The 21140-nt window shown below is 60.3% G+C and overlaps 2 protein-coding genes across 9 annotated transcripts in view; one reads left to right on the top strand and one right to left on the bottom strand.

Annotated features, from left to right (window-relative positions):
• Positions 1–66: 66 nt before the first annotated feature.
• Positions 67–6043, top strand: AMH (anti-Mullerian hormone). Its single transcript, XM_033002626.2, has 5 exons — positions 67–748; positions 1776–1954; positions 2817–2940; positions 3057–3252; positions 3397–6043. Exons 1-5 carry the CDS (start codon positions 148–150, stop codon positions 4310–4312), a joined length of 2016 nt encoding a protein of 671 aa, XP_032858517.2. The 5' UTR covers positions 67–147; the 3' UTR covers positions 4313–6043.
• The window catches only part of LOC116964109 (triadin-like), a 33156-nt gene continuing 17529 nt past the window's right edge, over positions 5514–21140 (bottom strand). For 4 of the 8 annotated variants that reach the window (XM_042794340.1, XM_042794341.1, XM_042794343.1 and 1 more), the window contains 6 exons: positions 9218–9264; positions 8130–8292; positions 7515–7667; positions 7369–7431; positions 7089–7225; positions 5514–6940 (listed from right to left, as the gene is read on the bottom strand). In XM_042794340.1, the coding sequence (XP_042650274.1) occupies positions 6452–6940; positions 7089–7225; positions 7369–7431; positions 7515–7667; positions 8130–8292; positions 9218–9264 (1052 nt within the window). In that variant the 3' untranslated portion in view covers positions 5514–6451. Of the gene's footprint in view, positions 6941–7088; positions 7226–7368; positions 7432–7514; positions 7668–8129; positions 8293–9217; positions 9265–9745; positions 9803–21140 lie in introns of those variants that run through there. The other 4 variants (XM_042794342.1, XM_042794346.1, XM_042794347.1 and 1 more) reach the window with 2 other exon arrangements.

The following is a 21140-nucleotide window of genomic DNA, read 5'->3' as shown; positions in this document are numbered from 1 at the left end:
AGTTTCTCAAGGGAGGTGTGTTGTGCGTTGTCAATTCAAGGCCACCGGTTTTTAAAAGTGAGACGCCGTCCTCCCCTTCCGCCCAAGTGTTTTGAGATGTGTATGAGCAGCTCGGACGACTGCCTTGGCAGTAGCTGAAGTGGGAACATGAAGGCTGCTCTTAGGGTGCTTTTGCCATGCCTGGTGCTATTGCTCCCCTCTGCAGCACTTCCAAGAAAGGGGAGCACGGGGGAGAGGATTTCCCCAGTTAACCAGCTGGAGATGAGCCTGCCGGGGGATCTGGGACTGGATGCAGAGAGAAAGAGAGAAAATGCCACTTTACAGGAAAGGGTGAGACCCAGCTCGGCCCCAAGATCAAGGATGGCTGCTGCTGCTCGCCTCTTTTCTAAGCCTGACCCAGGAGCAAAATGCCTCCAGGGGCTGCCTGAGGAAGGGGGCATCGGCTGGCCTGGCTCCAGCCTGCCCCCCTGGCCGCTCGGGGGGCTGGAAGGGCCCGTGTGCAGGGTGAAAATGGACCAGGATGGGCTGACCCCCAGGCACCTGGAAGTTGTGGGTGTTCTCACCCACTACGAAAGTGGCTTCATCAAGCTGTTGAGACAACGCACCAGCTGGGACGAAAGCCTTCTCGAGACGTTCGGGCTCTGCCCGGCCGGGGAGGCGGGTGCCGCTCTCCGTCCCCTGAAGCACATCCACGCGCACGTGGTGGAGCCGGGGCAGGACCGCTTCCTCGTGCTGCACCTGGAGGAAGGTTGGTGTGAAATCCCCACGCCAAAGCTGAGCGGAGTGGGGTGAGCACAGGGCTCGGGGGGGGCCAATGCTGTTTGCTTGCCCTGAACGGGAGATTTAAACAAAAAATTTAAATTCGTGGGGTTGGGTTCCTTTTAAAATTAGTAAAGTGTCTTGCTGGGTACATTTTTAAGGAGCTTTAGTAGTGATGACAGCTTGTGTGCAGCAGCGTGCCCGGCCCTTGCCTGTGACTAACACCCAGGTGCCGCAGCCTCGGTGGCTTCTGCTCTGCTTTTGAGATTACAAGCGTTTCTCGCCTTCTATCTTAACGATGCGGGTTAGGACTTGGTCCCAACTCTGGGAAAAGAAACGAGAGGGTTGGACGAGCCAACCTGGCTGGTCCTGCTGTGGCCTGAGCAGTCGGCTGCAGCACGTGCCGATCTCCCGCTCGGTGCTGCCGAGGAGCTCGGGGTCCGGGGCTTGCTCGTGTAGCTCCAGCCTTAAGTGAGAACCAGCAGCGCGCGTTCCTCTGCCCTGTCTGTGGTAAGTGCTGTGCTTGAGGGGGAGCACAACACCGTTTTAGTCCGGCCTTCCTCATAGCAAGAAGGTCACAGTTGTTTCTTTCTTCTCGGAATCTCTCCCTTCCCTCCCAGATTTTGGATTTTCAGCTGAATTGGCCAGTGCTGGGCGGTTGGGGAAGTGGCTTTTCCCCAGGCAGTGCTGCTGGCTGTGACGCAACGGCCGCAACGTCCCTGAGCCGCCGGAGGAGCTGCTGGGGGAGATGAGATTTCCATGGGGATCTCCCATGAAAATTTGCCAGAGCCACCCTGGGAGTGAGGCGGCCCCTGCTCGCGGGGGGTTTGCCCTGCTGACCACCTCCCTGATACTGGGAAAGGGGATTTGCCGTGTCCCTCCAGCCTGTCGGCTCCTGTCCCAGATGCTCTGCCCACCTCATGGGACCGGCCCTTGGCCCCAAAGCCCCTTCCTCCCCCCGCCGAGCCCTGTGCCCGCCGGAGGGGGGACTCACCCCTCTATCTTCTCCTTTCCAGTGAAGTGGGAAGCCCAGGCGAACCTCTGGTTTAAGCTGGTTTTCCAGGCAGAGGTGGGCCGGTCGCTGGGAGAGCTGCGGTTCGCCTTGCTGCTCTTCTACCGGGGCAGCCGAGAGGGGCCGGGCGCTGGGCACCGCGAGGAGCTGCTGGCCACCGGCACGGGGCTGGAGCGGGAGCAGGTGGGTGGCCACGGCCGGGGGAGGCCAGTCCTGGGTGCCAGCAGAGAACGTGGGAGGGGGTGTCCCAGCTCTGCTGGCCCAGCACCTTTGCCATCCCCTCCCAGCACCTTTGCCATCCCCTCCCAGCACCTTTGCCATCCCCTCCCAGTCCCTTTGCCATCCCCTCCCAGTCCCTTTGCCATCCCCTCCCAGCCCCTTTGCCACCCCCTCCCAGTCCCTTTGCCATCCCCTCCCAGCACCTTTGCCATCCCCTCCCAGCCCCTTTGCCATCCCCTCCCAGTCCCTTTGCCATCCCCTCCCAGTCCCTTTGCCATCCCCTCCCAGTCCCTTTGCCACCTCCTCCCTGTCCCCTTCCCACCCCCTCCCAGCACCTCTGCCCTGCCGCTCCCTCCCGCCGGGCCAAGCCATGCCTCAAGATGGTGCTGTTACCCTGTCCCCAGCTCCCGGCAAGGACAGCGGGATGGCCCGGGGTCCCCGGCCCGTTCTGGGGGTCCTGGCTCCCCACCTGCCCCAGGGCTCTGCAGCCTGGTTGAAGGCAGCAGCCGCGGCACCGCTGCTGGGAGGATCGGGGCTGGGGCTGGACTCCATCGGGGCTCTCTCCCCACCCCCCCGGGGGGTCCCGTGGGCCTCCCTGCACCCCATGGCTCCCAGAGCAGCTCTGGGGCTGGGTGGTGAAGCACCCCCTCCTCGCTCCCCCCCCTCCCCATTCCCCAGCTCCCTGGGCCACCGCAGAATGCGTGACCCTGAGCCAGCAGGGACCGGAGCCGGGGGGGGGAGAGGGGCTCATTTCAGTGTGTCCCCCCCACCCCGCAATGCCTCACCCACATCCTCGGTGCTCCTGTCTCTTTTGCCCCCCGAGCAGAGCCTCTGCCTCACCAGGGACACCCAGTACCTGGTCCTGGGAGCCGCCGTAGCGTCCGTCACCCGCACCAGCGAGCAGCTCAGCTTCGAGGCTTCCCTGGTGATCAGGCGCCGCGGAGAGGGAGGTGGGGATGGGGGAAGGAGGGGACAGCGGGGTCTGTGCCCTCTGTGTCCTGACTCGGGTGTTTGGGATGCGTGGGAGACCCCGGCCCACCGTCCTCACCGCCCCTCTCCCCACCAGGTGCCCCCCTGCTCCCCACGGAGACCCAGCAGCTCCTTTTCGGCTCCGATCACAAGTGCTTCACCAGGATGACCCCGGTGCTGCTCCTGATGGCCAAGTCACGGCAGCAGGAGGAGGAGGAGGAGGTGGCTTTGGCCCCTTCTTCCTACCTCTCTGCCGACGGGGTGCTGGACGTGGCTCCGTACCCTCAGCTCAGGTCCGTGCCCCTCGCCACAGCGATGGAAAAACACAGGGGGCCCCAGGGGGGAGAGGGACTGTGGCGGGAGGATGTGGGGCAGAGCCTGGTGGAACCCCAGGGGTACAAGGGGACCCCGTGACCCTCCCTGTGTTCTCCTCACAGCCCACCCCAAGCCGGGACCGAGGAGCTGCTGGCCCCCACTGCCCCGAGCCAAGCCAACACTTCGGCCCCGGCGCCCGGCGGCAGCCGCTATTTCCTGAGCATCCTGACCCGGTTCATCCGCCAGGTCCTGAGCCCCTCCAGCGAGCCCCCCACCCAGCCCAGCTCCCACCACTGGCTGGACTTCCAGGTGATGGAGACCCTCCCTCACCAGCTGCTCAACCTGTCGGAGGAGGCAGCCCTGGAGCGGCTGGTGCAGTCGGAGGAGCCCTCGGTGCTGCTTTTCCCCCAGGACAGCGGAGCTGTGCTGGAGCAGCACTTGGGGGGCTGGCAGCTGGAGGGGACCGTGCTGCAGCTGCTGATGGGCAAGCTGCAGGCGGTGATCCAGGAGCTGAAGGACATCCCGGCTTTCCAAGCCAACATGGGGCTTTTCCAGCATCTCCTGAGCTTGTGCTACTACCCGCCGGGGCCGGGTGAGGGGCAAGGCGGCGAGCGGCCGCCCGGCTCTGGGAAGATGCACACGCTGCTGCTGCTGAAGGCGTTGCAGACGGTGCGGGCGCGCTGGCAGGAGCGGAGGAAGGTGCTGCGGCAGAACCGCAGCGCACGGCACCAGGCCCACTGCCGCCTGCAGGAGCTGACCGTCGACCTGCACGACCGCAAGTTCATCGTCATGCCCACCGTCTACGCGGCCAACAACTGCGAGGGTCCCTGCAAGCTGCCCCTCTCCACCCGCATCCCCAGCTACTACTCGCACACGGTGCTGCTGTTGGGCATGCAGGAGCGGGGCTCGCCCCTGCAGCGGGCTCCCTGCTGCGTGCCCGTCCGCTACTCGGACCAGCTCATCATCAGCCTCTCCGCGGAGGGGCTGGAGGTCCGCAAGTTCCCCAACATGGTGGCAGAGGAGTGTGGCTGTCGGTAGAGGCACCCGCCCTCCTCCCCGCTTACCCCCATCCCGTTTCCCCCTCCCCTAGTTCGCCCTCGCAGCTCCGGGAGCTGGTGCTTCTCGCCGAGGTGGGAGCTCCCCGCGTGTCCTTTCCCCACCGTTTGGCTCATTAGCGTCGCTCTGGTTCTGGGTTTGTAGCCGTGCTGGTCCCTGGGGGCTGCTGCTCCGCACCCCGGCGTTACCCCGTGCCTGCTCCCTGGGGGCTGCTGCTCCGCACCCCGGCGTTACCCCGTGCCTGCTCCCGACGCCGGGGATGCCCGAGGTGCCGGTGGGGCTGTGCTGCAGCGTGGCTCTGACCCCACGGTGGGCTTTGGGCTGGATACGGGTGCCGCGGGGCCATCACAGGAGGGCAAGGCTTGGCAGATCCAGCCAGGACTACACTTATTTATCCCTTGCCTTCTGTTTCTGCAGCAGCTGGGCAGGGCGATTGTTGCTTCCTCCAAGTCCCGTCCCCCCCCCCCCCCCCCCCCGGCCCTTCTTGCAGCATCCTCTGGCCATTTCCCAGCCCATGGCCCACCACGAAGCCCCCACCAGCCACGCAGCTCCACCTGCGAAAGCAAAACCAGAGGCAAAATCCCGTCGCAGGGATCAGCCTTTATCTGGGGACCCGTCCCCACGTGAGCCAGGGGCCATGGAGAGGCAGTGGCAGTGGCTCGGGGCTCCCAGCCAGGTCACGTCTGCATCGCCCCGCGCTGACCCCGCTCCCGGGACACGGCCAGAGCCGGGGGCTGTGGGGAGGGAGGGCTGAGAGCCGGGCGTGATCCCGTTACACCTCCTGGGCCGCTCACACCATTAATGGGAGCGGGTGCGAACGGCTGCCAGAGCACCTGCTCCGCGTCGCTGCCGGCACCGGCATGGAGAGCCCGGTTGCCCCAGATCATCTTCCCAGCTCAGCCCGGCCCTCAGCGAGACCCGCCGGGGCTGCTGCAGGGTCCAAACCCCGGAGAGCAGCTCCTGGGCTCATCCCAGCTGCAGCCAGGGACCAGCCCTTGGGCTTTGCAGTGTCCCCACGGGGCTGGCATGGGCACAGCCCGCGTGGGGATCCGGGTTAGCCCTGAGCCCCTGTACATTGCAGATTGAGGGAGGGCACAGAAAACACACAAACATAACCAGGAACAAGACCTTTTCTTGTTTTTTTTTTTTTGTTTTTTTTTTTTGTTTGTTTTGTTTTGTTTTGTTTTTTTTTTTTAAAACATTCAATTTAATACCTTATTAAAAATGAAAATAGTCTATTTTAACCTCTATTGATTTAGCAAATACTTAAACTTGCCGTGGGCTGGGGCTGTGAACATCTCCCGTAGTTGCTACAGCGCTGCATGATATTGCACTTGTGTTTCGTTCCTAAAAGCGACTCTGTGAAGGCAAGGCCCGAAGGGCTCCCCGGGTGCTGAGCTCCCTGGGTGCTGGGCTCCCCGGGTGCTGAGCTCCCTGGGTGCTGGGCTCCCCGGGTGCTGAGCTCCCTGGGTGCTGGGCTCCCCGGGTGCTGGGCTCCCCGGGTGCTGGGCTCCCCGGGTGCTGGGCTCTCCAGCACTGTTTTGTTACCAACGAGCTTCCCACCACCCTGCTGCGATGGCACCGGGGCCCGGCGAGGTCGGGGGGTGGTTGTTCCCCCAACATCCCTCTGAGGACGGCTGCAGCCTGGCTTCGTTAACCCAGAACACACTTTTCTCTTGATTTGCTTTGAATAAAACCATTAACTGACTTGAAGAGCTACGCAGTCTAGAGACAAACTCTGTTCACCGGGATCCCTGTGTCCTCTGCGCTGCCCCGATGCCTCGGGGACTATGAGTGAAAATGAACTGCAGGAGAGATTTTGGGTGGGGATGGAGAAATAGCAGGAAGCCCAGATGAAGAGAAGCTCCTTCCCCCAGTCCTTTCGGGTTGCCTTTGTGAAACTAATCCAGGGGGGGCCCAAAGGCCCCGGGGAGGCTCGTGCCAGGCTCCGGGGCTGCTGTGCTGCTGCTCTCGGAGATCCCGGAGCGCTGCCCGCGCTGCCGGCCCCGGGGATGTCTCTGGAGAGCAGGCGGGGAGCTGCAGGGTGCCCTTCGCCGGGGGCGGCGGTGGGGTTGGACCCCCCTGGATTCAGCATCATCGAGCCCCTCGGTCGCCCCGGCCTCAGTCGCGCCTCTTGCTCTCCCTGGCCCTGCCCGTGCCGTCCTTCCCCGGGGCGGCCGCCGGCTCCCAGGGCTTCCTGCCCTTCTGCTGCCGCCAGTCCCGCTTCGGGCTCTCCCCGCCGCCCTCGGCCCTGCTGGGACGGCCTTTCCACCCCTCCTTCCTGGGCTCATCCCTCTCCCGCCGGCTCTCCTTCCCCTCCCGGCTCCGCTTCTTCTGGGGCTGCTGCTCCGGTTCCCGGGGGGCCCTGGGGGCTCTGCTGGGCTTGTCCCCCAGTGCCCTGTCCTTGGCTCGCGCTTCCCTCCGGCTGCTCCGCTCTGCCTGGGTGGCACGACCCTCCCGGGCCTTCTCTTCTTTCTTCTCCAGCTTCTTCTCCCGGCTCTTCTTCACCTCCGCTGCAGCCGGTGGCACCTCGGGGACATCTGCGGGCTCTTCGTCCCCGTCCTCCGGTGCCGAGCGGCCAAACCACTTCTTGAAGATCCAGGGCTCTGCCTGGGGCGGGGGATGGAGGGGATCAGGTGCTGGTGACAGATTCCAAGGGACCAGGGCCCCTCTCCATCCCTCCCCTGGGGACGAGATGCTCCTCTGCTATGGAAGGTGCCCCGAGGATGCTGTTTCTCCCCCCACCCCCCACTCGTACCAGGTTGCTGTCAGCATCGCTGTCATCGTCACCGTCATCGTCACCATCATCATCTTCACCATCGTCCTTGAGCACGCTGCTCGCCGGCTGGGCAGCCACCACCTCTTGGACCTCCTCCTCCTTGGCGCTGACCACCTCTGGGAGGGGAGAGGGACACGGGACGATGCTTTTTGGGTGCGATGTCCCAGACATGGGGTCCCAGGGCCACCCCACCCTGGGACGTGGCCCCGTCTGAGCCTGGATCCGGGGGATCAGGGCAGCCTGGAGCATCCGAACCCACCTTGAAGGGGAGGTGGCGGAGGGTCCTGCCTGCCGCGGCTGACTCCCTCCCTGGAGCATGGCGCTGGAAGAGACGGGGGGGGAGAGGAGGCAGGAGATGACAGCAGGGTCTGGCCCCCCCGTCCCTCCCACCGGCTCCCGGCTCACCTTGGAGCACCTGGAAGGTGACGCTGAGCAGGGCGACGACGGAGGCCACCAGGATGCACTTGTTGAGGGTGAGCCCTTCCCAGACGAGCGGCTCCTCCGCCGGGTCCAGGCTGGGGGGCTCCACCTTCCTCTGCACGGGGAGGCTCTTGGGGACTGGGGACCCCCAAGGCAAAAAGCGTTTACTGGGGGAGCTGGGAAGCGGCAAAGGGCTCTGAGCTGGGGGGTGGGAAGGGCTCTTAGCATCCTCCTGCACAGCCCATCCAGGGCAGGGGCAGGAGGAAGGTGTTTGGGCCCCAGTGGTGTTACAGCATCCCCGGGCTCAAGCGGGGAAAAAACTTCGGCCTGAGCCCCCGGCTCTGCTGCTCCCCCCGCAGCTGGGTGGAGAGGAGGAGGAAGAGGAGGAGGAGGAGTGGGATTTGGCAGTTGGATGAGGAGACCCATCTCCATGTGGCTGAGCTCCCGGGGGACCGTGGAGAGCAGAGCTCGTTAGGTCAGTGCTCTGTAGCACAGAGGGGCTGGCCAGGGATGCAGGACAGGATTTATACCTCTGGTCTGCGGCCACCCGGGGCCAAGCTGCTCATTTTGGGGCAGACAAGGGCTTTCCTGCACACCTACCTGGAGGCCCGGTGGTGCCGCCTTTGACTCCCACCTTCTCCACCCGCTTCTTCTCCGCCGCTTTCTTGTCCACGCCGAGCGGTGCTGGCTCTGGCATGCTCAGCTCGGGCTCGTCCGGATCCTGCTCAGAGATGCCGAGTCGGGTCCTCGCCTCCTCTAGCCCCTGCGGGGAGGGGCGTGAGCGTGGCTGGGGGTGTGAGAGCCTTGCGTGGCCCCATGGGGACAGCGAGCAGCGTGGCGTGGCGGGATGGAGTGGGGGGGGGGGGGCACGGTGGGCGTCTGTGCTGCCTCCCAGAACAAGGGGGTGCTCAGCGCAGCCGTGGAGGGGCCCGTTCCCTGCCCCCTGCAGCCCACGCTGACGCTCCCCGGGTCCCCCGGGCTGAGCCGCCGCTGCCACCAGCCCCGAGAGGTACGAGCCAGTCTGTCACCAGCTCCTCAAGCATCTAACCCCGCTGTGTGTATTTGCATCAGCAGCCCTAAAAACACCTTAGGGTTGGTTTGTTGGTTTTTTTTTTTTTTTTTTTGGTCTGCTAAAATGGATTTAGCCACTAGCTGGCTCCGTGCTGCAGAGAAGGCGCCGGGGTGCGGCACCAGCAAACACGGGTGGGCTGGCGGCTGCTGACCCCCAGAGTAGCCCCCGGCGCTGGATTTGCCCCCAGCCCGATTGCGCACAGCCGCACGCACCCACTGAGGGCAGTGGGTCGGGTCCAGGGCACGCTGGCTGGGGTGGGGTGGGGGGGGGACTGGGTGCTGGGAGAAGAAGCACACGATGCGTTGGGGTCTGGGCTCGGTGCTGCTGGGGACGGGTGGGGGGGTGTGGGGTGTGTGGGGAGGGGGGGGTGTTTGGTGGCCGGGCTGGCTTGTGTCAGCGGCACCGGATTGGTGCCACCAGGGAGAGCTGCCCACTGGCACCGGTCAGTGACAGTGACAGCGACAGCTGAAGGACGTGGCTTTGGGCTCCCCCGGGACGGACGCGCTGCAACACCCCGCCGAGCAATCCCGGGCTGAATGCCGCTGTGGGACAGCCCCCCCCCCCCTCCCCGCCCCGGCGCAGGGACCCCCCCGGCCCCGGGATGCTGCACACTCACATGGGCTCTACCGCTCTCCTCGCCGCCGCTCACCGGCGTGTCGGCATCTGTTAAAGACAAGCAGAGCGCGCGGTTCGTTAGGCGGCGAATTATGGGGGGAGGTGGGAATCGCCGGGAACTGGGGGGCTTGTGGCCTTCCCGCTGCCACCCGCCGGCCCGCAGAGCCGGGGCATCACGGCCACGTTTCCCCCGTTAGCACAGCCGGGTCACCCGTGGAGAGAGGGTTTAGAAGACACTCGAAAAGTTCCCCCGGCCGATGTGGCAGCGGATGGCAAGGTTGGGGTGTAAGAGCAGCACCATGCAGGTCTGGGGCTGCTGAGCCCCACAGTGGCACCATCCCCGATATCCCCGAGGAGCTGCAGCCCAGGGGAACGGTGACCCCCCTGCCCAGGCACCCGGTGGGCACCAACAGCCCAGGGTGTGCCCGGACACCCTGAAAACACGCGGCTGAAGGCTGGAAGGCTGGAGGCAGCTCCGGCTGTAGCCTAGACAGCAGGACAAGCTCCAGGTACCGCGGAGCAACCAGACCTCAGAGAAGACCTCGAGCCAGCCAAGAGGATGGTGAAGCTCTGGGACGACTCGCAGGGCTTTTCCCAGATGTGAAGCGGGAGAGAAAACCGGAGGGTCCCCAGGGCTCTGCAGCCGTTTGATGCAATGAAGGGCTGGGGAGGGTGCCAGGCTCCCCGGGGGTTTCTCTGCCCCTGGGTCTGGGGTGAGCTATGGGGGGTGAGGATGCACCGACAAGGTCCCAACCCCATGTGGCCTCAGCCCTCTTGGCACCTCCAAGCGCAGCCCTTGCTCTGCTGGGATTTGGATGCCACATCCTTGCAAGCCCTCACCAGAAGGAGGAGTTTTTGCCCTCTTTGAGCCGGATTTATGTTTATTTTCCCTCAGTGGAAGAATGACTGCTGAGAAAAATTACCAGTTCCCATGACAAACTCTAAGACATGACATTAGAAGCAAAACAAATAAGATGAAACCTTTTGGCTGAGGAACCATGGCCTGAAAGGTCTTTGCTTTCAAGAGGAAATAAAAAAAAGTCTTTGGTTTTGTTTTAGTGATGGTGAGTCCAGTCCTTCCTCTGCTGGGAAGCGAAGGAGCTGCCCCAGGATTCTCATGTTGGCTAGAGGGGTTCCCAGCCCCAAGGAAATCGCAAAGATGGAGAATTTTTCCTTAAAGCGTTTTTTCCACCCCCAGGTACTTTTTGTGGTTTTGAGCTACACAGCTATTCTCACTTTTTTTGAGAAAAGATGATCATGAAGAGGTTGGAGGAGGGCACAAGCCTCTGTTCCTCTTCACCCTGGCCACGGCCACAGTCCCCACGGGGTTGGTGCCACGCAGGGGCCCCTCGATGCCCGAGGTTGCCCCGCGATTTCAAGGCGCTGCAAAGAGCCACCTCTGCCAGGCTGAGCCCTCTCCTGCCGGGCCCCAAGCACCACGGCAGCAGCGCTGGCGCGGCCACGGCTCACCGTGAGGACGAGGTACCTTCTCTCCTGTCCTTCCTTGGCCACCTCTGAGTGCTCCCCGCCTGCCCGGGTGGCTCGTTGGTGGCCTCGGGGCAATCCAAGTCTTTCTCCAACACCTCACAGGGATCTGCTGCCATGTCACTTCGAGGGACTCTCACTAAACTGAGAGGGATAAAACAAATACCGGGCAGCCGACGGGCAGCAGCGGCGGCAGCAGCGCCGGGCGGCAGTGCCCCGCAGCACACGGCTGTCCCACCACATCCTCACGGCGGTCCCCAGCCCTCGCCTGAGCTCAGCCCCTTGTTGCGGGGTGCTGAGCTGTTCCCATACTTCCAGCCCTCGGGCTTTGCCCGGACGGAGGAGCCCAAACTGCCTCCAGCCCCCGGGCACGTTTCCAGGCTTTGCCGCGACGGCTGCAGAGCTCTACGGCAGCCACGGCGTGACTGGGCAGGCGGCCATCCTCCCCCTACACCAAGTGCCCCACGGGCATTAACTCAGTCCCAGAGCCGACCGGCTCCGTGTCCGGGTCTGTTCCCCTCTGGATGGGAGATGGGGTCCGTGCCCCAGCAGGAGGCAGATGCATTTCAGGGCTCTAGAGCCCACGTGGGATCCTCGTTCCCAGCCAGGATGGCTCGTGTCACCTGCAGGAACAGGTCCCGGGGCTGGTTCCTGTCGGACCAGCTCCAGACCAAGCAGGGCAGGGATGGCCACCGATGCCAGGGACATTTTGCCCGCGGCAGGGCTCCTCACCCCCAGCCCCAGCGCCCAGCTCCAGCCCTTGGCTCACCCTGACTCCCGCACGGGAGAGCTCCCGTACGACTGCTCGATTCATCCATCCCCTCCCCGGTGCTGCCTCTGCTCCTGCTCCCTCGGACGCGTGCTCCGCACGCCAGATCCTCTCTTAAATGCACAAAATCGCAGACACGCCACGAATAATCGGCTCCGCTCTGCTGTCGCCGGGACTTTTCCTGCACAAGCTCCTGAGGTTGCCTCTACTGCTGACTCACATCAAAGAAACTTCCAAAAATAGTCCCCCTTGCCTGCCCTGCTCTCCCTGTGCACGCTCGCATGGCAGCGCCGGGACAGGCCCCGTGGCCCCCCGACCCACTCCTGGCCGGCAGCGGGCCAAGCGCTGCCTCGCGGGCTGTGCCCGGGGGGCTGCCCCACATCCAACTGAAAGGGTTAAAAGCCACAGAAAGTCGTACCTGGGGCTCGACCACCGCCGACTTGCCTCCAGCCCCCCCAGCTGGCTCTGGCTCTCTGGGGTAATCTACAGCAACAGCTGCCGAACCGTGCCGGAGCAAAATAGCACCCAATCACCGGGAGCCGGAGCACCCGCGCTTCAGCCCCAGAAAAGGCAGTTTAGCCCCAGGCATCGAAAGCAGGGGCTGCGGCTAGCCAGGCGGGCACAGGGGGATGTGGCTGGTCTCTCTGTGAGTCCCCCCCCGCGCCCCCCAGAGAGCACGAAGAGGCGAGAAGGGGCTGTTTGCTCCCCGAGCCGGGGTCTCTGAGCCAGCTGTGGGATGGGCACGGGCGCCGGGGATGCAGAGAGCAGAAACCTGCCAGGCACAGTTAAGAGGAGGAGCAAGCCCCTGGCACCAGCTGTGCTTAGACAAGGGTGGTGAAAACTGCTTTTTGCCAGTGTTCAGAGCAGGTCCTTTGCCCTCCGGCCCCTCCGATTTCCCCGCAGTATCTGTCCCTGCAGGCAGGTCCCCAGGAGCCCTGCTGCAGCCACAGGCACCTCTTGGGGAGGTGGGGAGGGATGTGGTCCTCTCCGCAGCTTCCCGCTCACAGGAGGTAGTGAAGAGATGAAGCATCTCTCGTTTGGGGACCTGAAAATGTCCATCGGGCTCTGGCCCTGCCTGTGCAAGGTCACCCAGAGCCCCCAGCTCAGCACGGGCGGGGGCAGCCTCGGGCAGAAGCGCCTGGCCCAGGGACGTGGTGCAGCCGTGGCTGGTACCAACCTGGAACATCTTGGAGGCACCCTGCTTTGAGGACATCTTTCTTACAGAATGCCATTTCTGAAAGGCTTCAGGTCTAAAAAAAAACCCCTGAAACCGATGCTCCATGTTGGCAGTATTGGCATTTTTCTTTAGCATGGGTGTGAAAGGTCTTTGGTTGCAAGATCTAAAGGAGGAATAAACCAGGGACTGGCATCCCAGAGGGGACTTAGTCTTTTCCCAGACACGCGGTGAGCCTGGGTCACGGTCCTGCTTTAGGACCATGCAGCAAACGAACCCAGGAGCAGTCTGCTTTCCAGGGCAGGGATTTCCCCTCTTTGGCAGAGACAGGACCGAGCACGTTGTGAACCCTGCCACAGTATAAATAACGCGCCGCTGAAGCCGAATGCAGATGGAGGAAGGGCTGGAGCTGTAAACACAGCCCCTCACGCTGTGCCAGGGCTGCGGGTGCACATGCCAAGGGTAGTTTTCTCAGTTTTATTCCCGCTCCAGTAAGGTCAGGGCTGTTAACTGGCAAGACGTTTGCTTTATAGGGACATAATGAAAGCAGAAAATCATGAATGGGCCAAATAAAAATCCCTTCTTCTTCCAGTTAATCACGTTTCCCATGGCGCTTGCAGGTTTGTAAGCTTGCTCCTGCCTCCCGTGGGCGAGCTGGTCCTCCCAGGAAAGAACCTGGGGGTCGAATGGGCAACATCTGCACGCACAGAGCTCAGGCAAAACGTCCTCTCACTTCATCCCTGTGTGGGGCCACGAGACAGAGAGCTCTCCTCGCCCTTTCTAGGCCCTTTCAACATCTAGTTCCTGCTGTGGGGAGGGACCAGGAGCATTTTTGCCTCCACATGTTTAGCTCTGAGCTGTTCCCTGCTGGGCTGCAAAGCCTCCATCTCCATCGGACAATTTATCCCAGGCAGATGGAGGAACGAGATTCCCAGAGGCAAATTCTTTCCTAATCCCTTGAACCCCCCCAAATCCCAGCTTCTCCCTTGCCCTGAAACTGATAAAATTGTCGCTGGGGCAGGGTTAGCTCAGAGAGGAGGGAAACGTGATCCAGCTGGGAGACCAGGCAGAGAGAAAGCTGCTGGTGGAAGAGCTCGTGAGGGCAATCAAACAGCATGAGGACGGGGGCCCGGCTGCACACAGGCTGCACCCCATGTCCAGGCTAAATATTGACTCTCTGGATTTGGCTTGATAACGCAAATCTATCTTCTCTGACTTCCCAGGCTGTCAGCTTGCCTCGGATTCACACGGGTGTGTGTGCCCGCAGGGTGCCGGCTGCCCCCCAGGCTCTGCCGCGGCTTCGTGGTTTGTGGTCCAGACGGACTGAGTTGTGCTGCAGCATCCCCCTCTGCTTCTATGGCAACGTTCATTTATCCTCCCACCAGGACATAATCGTCTTTCTCCCCGTCTTTAATAACTCGCAGTTAAAAGGCAATCATAAAGACATAAAATTAGTCACTGATTATTTTCACCACGGGTTAGTTCTGGGGATGAATTTTTCTTCTCACCATGTAATTCTCCCTCTCCCCAGAGCCCCTGCTGCTCTGGCAGCCCCAACCCGACTCCGTCTCCTCCTGCCACAGGTACAAGGGGAGGCAGATGCTCGAGCTGGTTGTGCAGACGGGTTTCCTGCTGCCCCAGCTCTCAGCCCAAACCCTCCGGCTCACTGGGCTGCAGGTCTTTCCCCTGGATTTCATCCCTGGCTCCACCAGACCCATCTGCCCGGGTTCCCAAGGCCTGGGAATCAAAAACACCCTGCCAGCTCTTGGAGCACTTACCCTCCGACCCCTCACATAGGCAGGGTTGGGCTCTTGACCTGATTTTAAAACGGAAATGTGGATGTTGTCTGCTAAGCCACGGCCCCCTGGGCGAAGCCCAGCTCTGTGGTAAGTCCCTGCTCCAGCAAGAGCCCCGTCACCTCCACGCTGGCATCGTCCCTTTGTGCAGCTGGGGGTGGCAGTGGGTGCCAGCTGATTCGGGGCTGCACCGGTGAGAGCTCCCCCGTTGCTGCCGGCTGAGCCGCAACGCGCTGCCGGGCAGCCGCTGGCACCAAACACCTGCCGGGGATGCACGTGGCACTCAGGCCAGGCACTGCACGGGCTTGTTGTAGGTGCTTCGTGTCTCAGAACCCTCCACCCTTCTCTTAGATGTGGTTGGAGGTTGCCACTGGGCCGAGATGCGATCGGAACGGGGCTGGCGGCTGGAAGAGAGGATCACAGAAACATGATTTCTCGGGGAAATCAGGTGAAAGAGCATCCCGATTCCTTGCATGATCAAAAACCTAAAGGCACAGGTGTCCCCATAGCAACCTGGCCACGTCCCAGTGCTGACAACAATATTCTGCTGACCCAAAATTCCTCTTTCAGTTGGATCCAGCATACATCAGCTCTTCCCATCCTGAACGGTTGTGCAACGTCTGTGTGCTGAAACACAGCTGCTGCCTCCTTACCCCGAGGTAGCAACACATCAGCGTCAGCCAGGGAGATTATTTCTCCGTGTGATTGCAAGAACCACAGACCTTTACGAGCACTGGCATTATTAAGAAATGCTTGGGAAGTTACAGGAAGCAAAGAGATGTCTTCTCCCTGCCAGCTGCGCTTCTCCTGTCAAATCATGATCTATCATCACAGAAAGATTTTAGATACGTTGAGCCGAGCAATCTCCTTGCAGCGGTGCAGCTAACTGAAAGCCTGGAGCATTCTGGAAGCTGGACGTTCGTGTGGCTTCGCGCCACCAGGCGTTGCAGTGGGGTTGGGTCGGGCTGCCCGTGTCGGAGGAATCCGGTGAGAGAGACGGAGAATCCCCTGCACCGGCCGATGCCCCGCGGCTGGAATCTGGACGGGCTCTGCTGCCCCAGTGCAACGCCCTGGCCGGCTGCTTGCAGATCTGTTGGGCATCTGATAGCGGAGAACTGCTACAGGAGCTCAGACCTGGGCCCTTCCTCCCAGCTTCAGTGGTTTGGGTAGGGAGGAAAACACAGCCGAGGGGCCCTCTGCCTCCTCTCCTGGGGCAGGGCTTTAACACGGTGTGGAACTGGAGAGGGGGCAGACACGAGCTCTGTGGGACAGGTGTCATCTCAGGCCAGTCCCTGGTTTAATGAATCACGGCTTGCAGCGTTTTTGAGGACCTTCTTCCTCTTATCCTGAGCTTTTAGGTGTGGGTGAGCCTGGCGGGACAGCAAGCCAGAAACACTATGGGTCTTTGTTTAAAGGCGAGGGGACATCTTGCCTACGGATCGCGTTGGGAGGACGCGCCACCACAAGGTCTTCTGCAAGATGCTGCAGACCAAGCGCCAGCTTAACACATTCGTCCAGCTGAAGATGGCAAAGGTGATGACATCTGTCAGAGAAATAACCTCCTATGTCACCTCTGGTTTTCCAGTCCTGAGCTAGAGCTGGCCAGCCGTCCATCCAGGCACAGAGCAGCGGCTGTGCCGGACACACAGACCCAGCTGGCAGCAGCGTCCCGATCATGTTCAGGGTCTGGGGTGTCTCATAATTGTGCCCAGTGATGGAGGAATCGTGCTGGGCACAGAGCTGAGCAGGACAAGGAGCCCTCAGGTCCTGGTCCCTTGCAGGCTGCCGTGGTCCAGCTACAGACCTCAGTCCTGGGATCGGCTGGAGCTTGGGCTGCTCGGCACCACGCCAAGAGATCAGGCTGGCAGGGGCAGAAAACACAACATGGAGCACATTTGTAACTGGCCAAGAGCTGTGCGCATGTGCTCTTAAATGAGATGAGCCTGTTAGGTCTCTGCAAAGAGCAGAAGGGGCAACAGAGAGGGTGTGGGAAGCCCCTTCTGCCCCGCTCCTCCTCCCTCACCGCGACACCCGTGTCTGAGCGGGGACGAGGTACCGCAGGCAGCGAGCCCGGGGGGGAAGGCTCCCGGCCCCGCCGCTCTCGGCACAGCAGCTGGGATCACACAGGGGGGAGCAGCACCCATAACCCACCCAAATGCTGCTGGCAGCCAGCACAAACCACCGCGGTGCCGTCGGAGGGACAGCCTTTCCCCGGGCTCACCCCATCACCTCGCCAAAAGCTGCTGGGAGCATTGATCCCTCAGCACCCTCTGTGATCTATAGGTGTTCAGAGCAGCTCTACATTAAAGCCAATCTGATCACACTCTAATCCACGTGTGACCTAAATACTCCAATTTACAAATCTCAGAGGTTTTCGCTCCCTTTGCCTGGCAGAAGGAGCTGCATTCGGGTCAGCTGGAACAGAAGATGCTGGATCCCATTAAATGCTACTTTTAGTCTCGGCTGCTTTCAGTAATTGTTCCATGATCCATTTTCTCACAGCCCAGCGTCGCTTAGGGCTAATCATTATTCTCTTTGAAGATTTACAGCTGTTTGTACCTCTGAGGAGAATACAAGTACGCGACTGTGTTTGAACATGACATTTCAAGCGAACTGTCCTTGGAAATATCATTTGGGAACGGGGAAAGCAGCTGTGATGTTTGTTGCTTTAAGGGTCGCTGCTGGGGGTTGTTGCTCTGTCAGTCTGAAACAGCCATGTCAGGGGAAACTGAGGCAAAAGGAGATTAAGGGGAAAGCGAAGCTTTGTGTAAGGGGTGTTGGGACAGCCTGGGAATAATATCCCAATGATCACAAATGTTTTCCTTTTTGATTTTCCTGCAGGAGGGCAGTGGTCAGTTTGTTAGTGCCTTTAGCTGGTGAGGTTCGGTCCCCCCACCCCGGCACCGTGGGAGCTGCAGATGCTGACCCCTTCCTCCCTTGGCAAATGACACCCAAGGAAGGAGCCGCTTCGCTCTGCTCCAGGCAGACGCCCTGCAAACAACACAGGGCACCAGGAGCGAGAGGGCTCTGATACCAGAGCTGCCCCGGGGCGAGGGGGGGGTGTTCCCCCACTCCTGGCAGCAGCCGGCCCCTTTGGACGATGGCAGCCCACCGGAGCGCAGGTCCTGCCTGTTTTAGTGCCTTTCCCAGGGCTCCGGGTTGTCCTGACACCATTAATAACACCGCGGAGCCCCCGCGGGACCGAGCAGCCATTTCAAAAGAAGCAATCAGCCCGTGTCTAGAGAAACAGCTTTTTGTCCCTCTTGCCATGGCAGGGGGGATGCTCACAGCCCTCGGCGGCTGCGCCGGGCCGGCAGCGAGGAGCTCAGCCCCTGCACCCTCCCGCCGTCGGTGTGACATGGGGTGGGGGAGAGGAGACGTCCCAGGCAGGCTTCAGGTCTTTAGGATCAGGACAAAGTACATCAAGGCACAAAGCCCACCACAAAGTACAGCAGAAAGTACTGCAGCAACAGGAGAAATGGAAGGAACTCCTTAACCATGTCCCCCCAGACTCTTGGCTGGGGTTTCCCAGTGCCTCCTCCACAGTTCCCCGTTTCTCTCCCTGTAATCAGACAAGAAATTCCTAAGTTAAAATTCAGCAGACTTGAGAAACCAGGGGCAAAAATTTCATAAACGCCAGGTTTGTCTGTTCTCTCTTCCCTGCCTCACACCACATATTTCTCAGTTTCTTTGTGAGAGTAAAGGAAGTCCGGAGAGGTTTGGGTTCTGCTTTCTTAAAAGAAATCCCCCCCTTGACAGGACCAGGGCTGTCTGCTCTGGTGCTGCTTGCCCCTGTAAGGCACTTGCTGGGGTCCTCATGGATGTGTTTTGTCATCTGTCTGAGGTCTGGAAACTTTGATGATGACTTTCCTTCTCTGAAATTCTAACTGGTCTCCAAACTACTCTGCTAATTATAAGCAGTGCAGAAAAGGCTGGGACCTGGGGACAAGGTTTATGAGTGAAGTTCCCTTCTGCTCTAGCTTTCCCTCTCCCTACTTGCATAAAGTAATGCCAAGTGAAATATATTGTGTAATAGTAACAGGCAAGAACCAAACCATTTAGGCCTCAAAATAGCAGTAAACTCCCTTCCCAAAGCCACATTCTTAATTATTCAGTTTTCTTTCCTTTTTGCCTACCACCCTTAACGTCATCCTGCAGACCAGGTTTTGTCCAGTGCAGGCAATTCCACTGCAATGAGGCAAATATATAATTGCTTGCATCCACCCAGCTTGCAGGTCTGTAGGAACTGTAGGGCTTTCAGCTCACATCCTCCTGGGCTAAATCAGAATACATCAAAGCTCATGATATTTAACATTTTCTAGTCCTTTCCAAAAATGTCCCTGCTGGTCATTCTTTCCTCAGCTGTATCCCGCTCAAACAGCACACAGCAAGGTTTGTATTTAAAATAACGCTTGAGACTCCCCACCGACGCGACCGAACTGCGAGAATCCTGCGGCTGCGGCTTGGCTGAGGCAAAGGACGGGCAGATGGAGAGACAGACAGAAAAGGGGAGCGCCTTCCCTCGTCATAAACCCAGATTCTGCTGCCCCCACGCCACCAAGAACCCGGAGCCCGTGAAGCCAGCACCCTGCTCTGCACGGCCGGAGCCCGCGTGCCTGTGGCTGGAGCTGATGGTCAGCAGCCAGGCAATGAAATTTCCCCTTCAGCCCGTGGCACAAACACAAAAGCCTTTCAGGAGCGTCGCTCTGCTGTCGGCACCGGCGGCGGGGAGCTTGCGCAGAGCCCGTCCGCGCGGCACTAGGAGGAGAGACGCCGCTGTGTTTTGCGCTCATGGGTCACTGTTAATATCTGCAGCCCGCAAGGGCTTTGCTGAATCACAGACACTTTGCTCGAGATGTTGGGTGGCAGGCCAGAAGGAGTGTTGCTGGTGTAAATCCAAGGCGGCTTCTCTGAATCCGTGGGGTTATGCTAGATTTACGAGGAATGGCGCTGTGGCTCTTTGGCATCCAAAAGGCCCATCTTACGGACTGATGCTTGGTCACAGCTGCCTGCCATCACCAGAAGAATGCAAATTTCCTGGCAAAGCCAGGCTGCGGTCACCAACTTGCCACGGCTAATACAAGCTTAGGCAGAAATTTTTATGAATGACAAGAGGGGAAGCTTCAAGAATGAACCTTGAATGAAAGTGGGCTCCTGCCCACCTGGCTGGGGGAAGGTCTTTAAAGGGCCTTGGACAAGTATCTCCACCCGGGTGGATCCCGAGTTAAGCAATCATTCAGTCTGGAGCACTGCCCTGTTTTTTTATGCTGTTTTCTCACCCATACCACACAGTGATGTGAGGACCGAGGCTTGTTCTGACTTCTGACCCTTCTCTTTTCCCTCCTTGAAGAAACCAAGCAACCTCATTTTCACTCCGGTTTTGGCAGCCTGTGCCGTGTTTTGGGGCAGGACGTAGCCCTCTGTGATCATGCCTTGGATCACAGCAGCACAGACTGAATTAGTTCCCATGATCGTCTAACGACACCAGTCTGGTATTTCTTGGCAAAAAGGCACAAAGTAATGAAATGTGCCCCAGGATGGGGCAGGTAGATGCAGAGACATGCACGGGAAATGGCAGTGTGCCGGTGTTTGCTTGCGTGCGCAGCCAGCAAGGACTTGAGGCAGGAGCCTGCGGGCTCTGGTAGTAACAGCTATTTAAAGTGATGATGGAATTATTAAAAAATGGCAGCACCGGTGCATGAATGGGCAGAAGAGCAGGAGATGAGCTGTGCCACAGCCCTCTCCCAGTGGCAAGGTGCTCTGCCCCCCGGCTCTACCCTCGCATCGCTTGTCTAGGGACTCCCCAAATGACCACTGAAGATTTTGTGACTTTGGCTGTACAACCCAACTATAGAACCAGGGACATGGATCCAGGCGTAAGCTCCATCCTGGGAAGAAAACCCAGGCACAGGAGCTGGAAGAGGGGTTTTGGCAGGGCACTGGGCAGGAATTGCCTTGTCCCTTACCAGCTCTGGGACAAGTATTTGACTTTGAAGTGTGGCTGCCCTTGAGTGGTGCCCCAGGGGCACAAGTGAAGCCCATTAAAGGGATGCGTGCTTGCAACACAGCTCTAAGACAAACGTTTAAACACGACTACCCATAGTTTCATCAGCTCCCCCCCCTCCTCCTCGCCCCACATGTGCCCAGCCTGCTTCACACTGGGAGGTATGAAAGCAAAGCCAGCTGAGCCCTTTTGCTGTTTTTTTTTTTTTTTTTTTGTTCCAGTGAAATGCAAACAACAGCCTGAAAGAATTTCCTCCTCAAGCCCCGAGTTAGGCCCCAAATTAGCCATTCAAAACCACGAGCATTTTCTTTCTGTAGGCCCCAGCACCCGCCCCCCCCATCTCCAAACACCACGATGGCCGGGCTCAGGCCGCTGCAGCTCAGGAGGCAGCCAGGTCCCACCAGCACAGCCAGAGCACGGTCTCCAAGCCAGCTCCAGGTCTCTGCAGTGACGCAGCTGATTTCATATTCAAGACATCTGGGGGTTTTAAGAGCAGAAGTGAGAAGAGCACAAGACACCCCTGCCCCTCCAGAAGCGGGGTGGAAGAGCCCTCTCCATCCCCATCAGCCTCCTGCAGTGTTGGATGGATCCCACACATCATCTGAAAGCCAGGTAGTGACACCCACCTCTGTCAGCCCACCCTACATTTCCAGCCCTACATAACGCAAGGAGGGTGCTATAGAAAGGCTGGGGGGG

This window comes from Tyto alba, unplaced genomic scaffold (assembly GCF_018691265.1).
Source record: "Tyto alba isolate M040663 unplaced genomic scaffold, T.alba_DEE_v4.0 Super-Scaffold_20000042, whole genome shotgun sequence".
Taxonomy (NCBI): Eukaryota; Metazoa; Chordata; class Aves; order Strigiformes; family Tytonidae; genus Tyto; species Tyto alba.
Note: the sequence above shows the minus strand (reverse complement) of the source record. Positions and strands in the feature narration are given on the sequence as shown.

Bases quoted from the DNA above. Each gene is read 5' to 3' on its own strand.
- AMH (XM_033002626.2), top strand. From the start codon at position 148: ATGAAGGCTGCTCTTAGGGTGCTTTTGCCATGCCTGGTGCTATTGCTC. The intron at 749-1,775 runs GTTGGTGTGAAA...TCTCCTTTCCAG, and splicing joins CGTGCTGCACCTGGAGGAAG to TGAAGTGGGAAGCCCAGGCG. The intron at 3,253-3,396 runs GTCCGTGCCCCT...TTCTCCTCACAG, and splicing joins GCTCCGTACCCTCAGCTCAG to CCCACCCCAAGCCGGGACCG.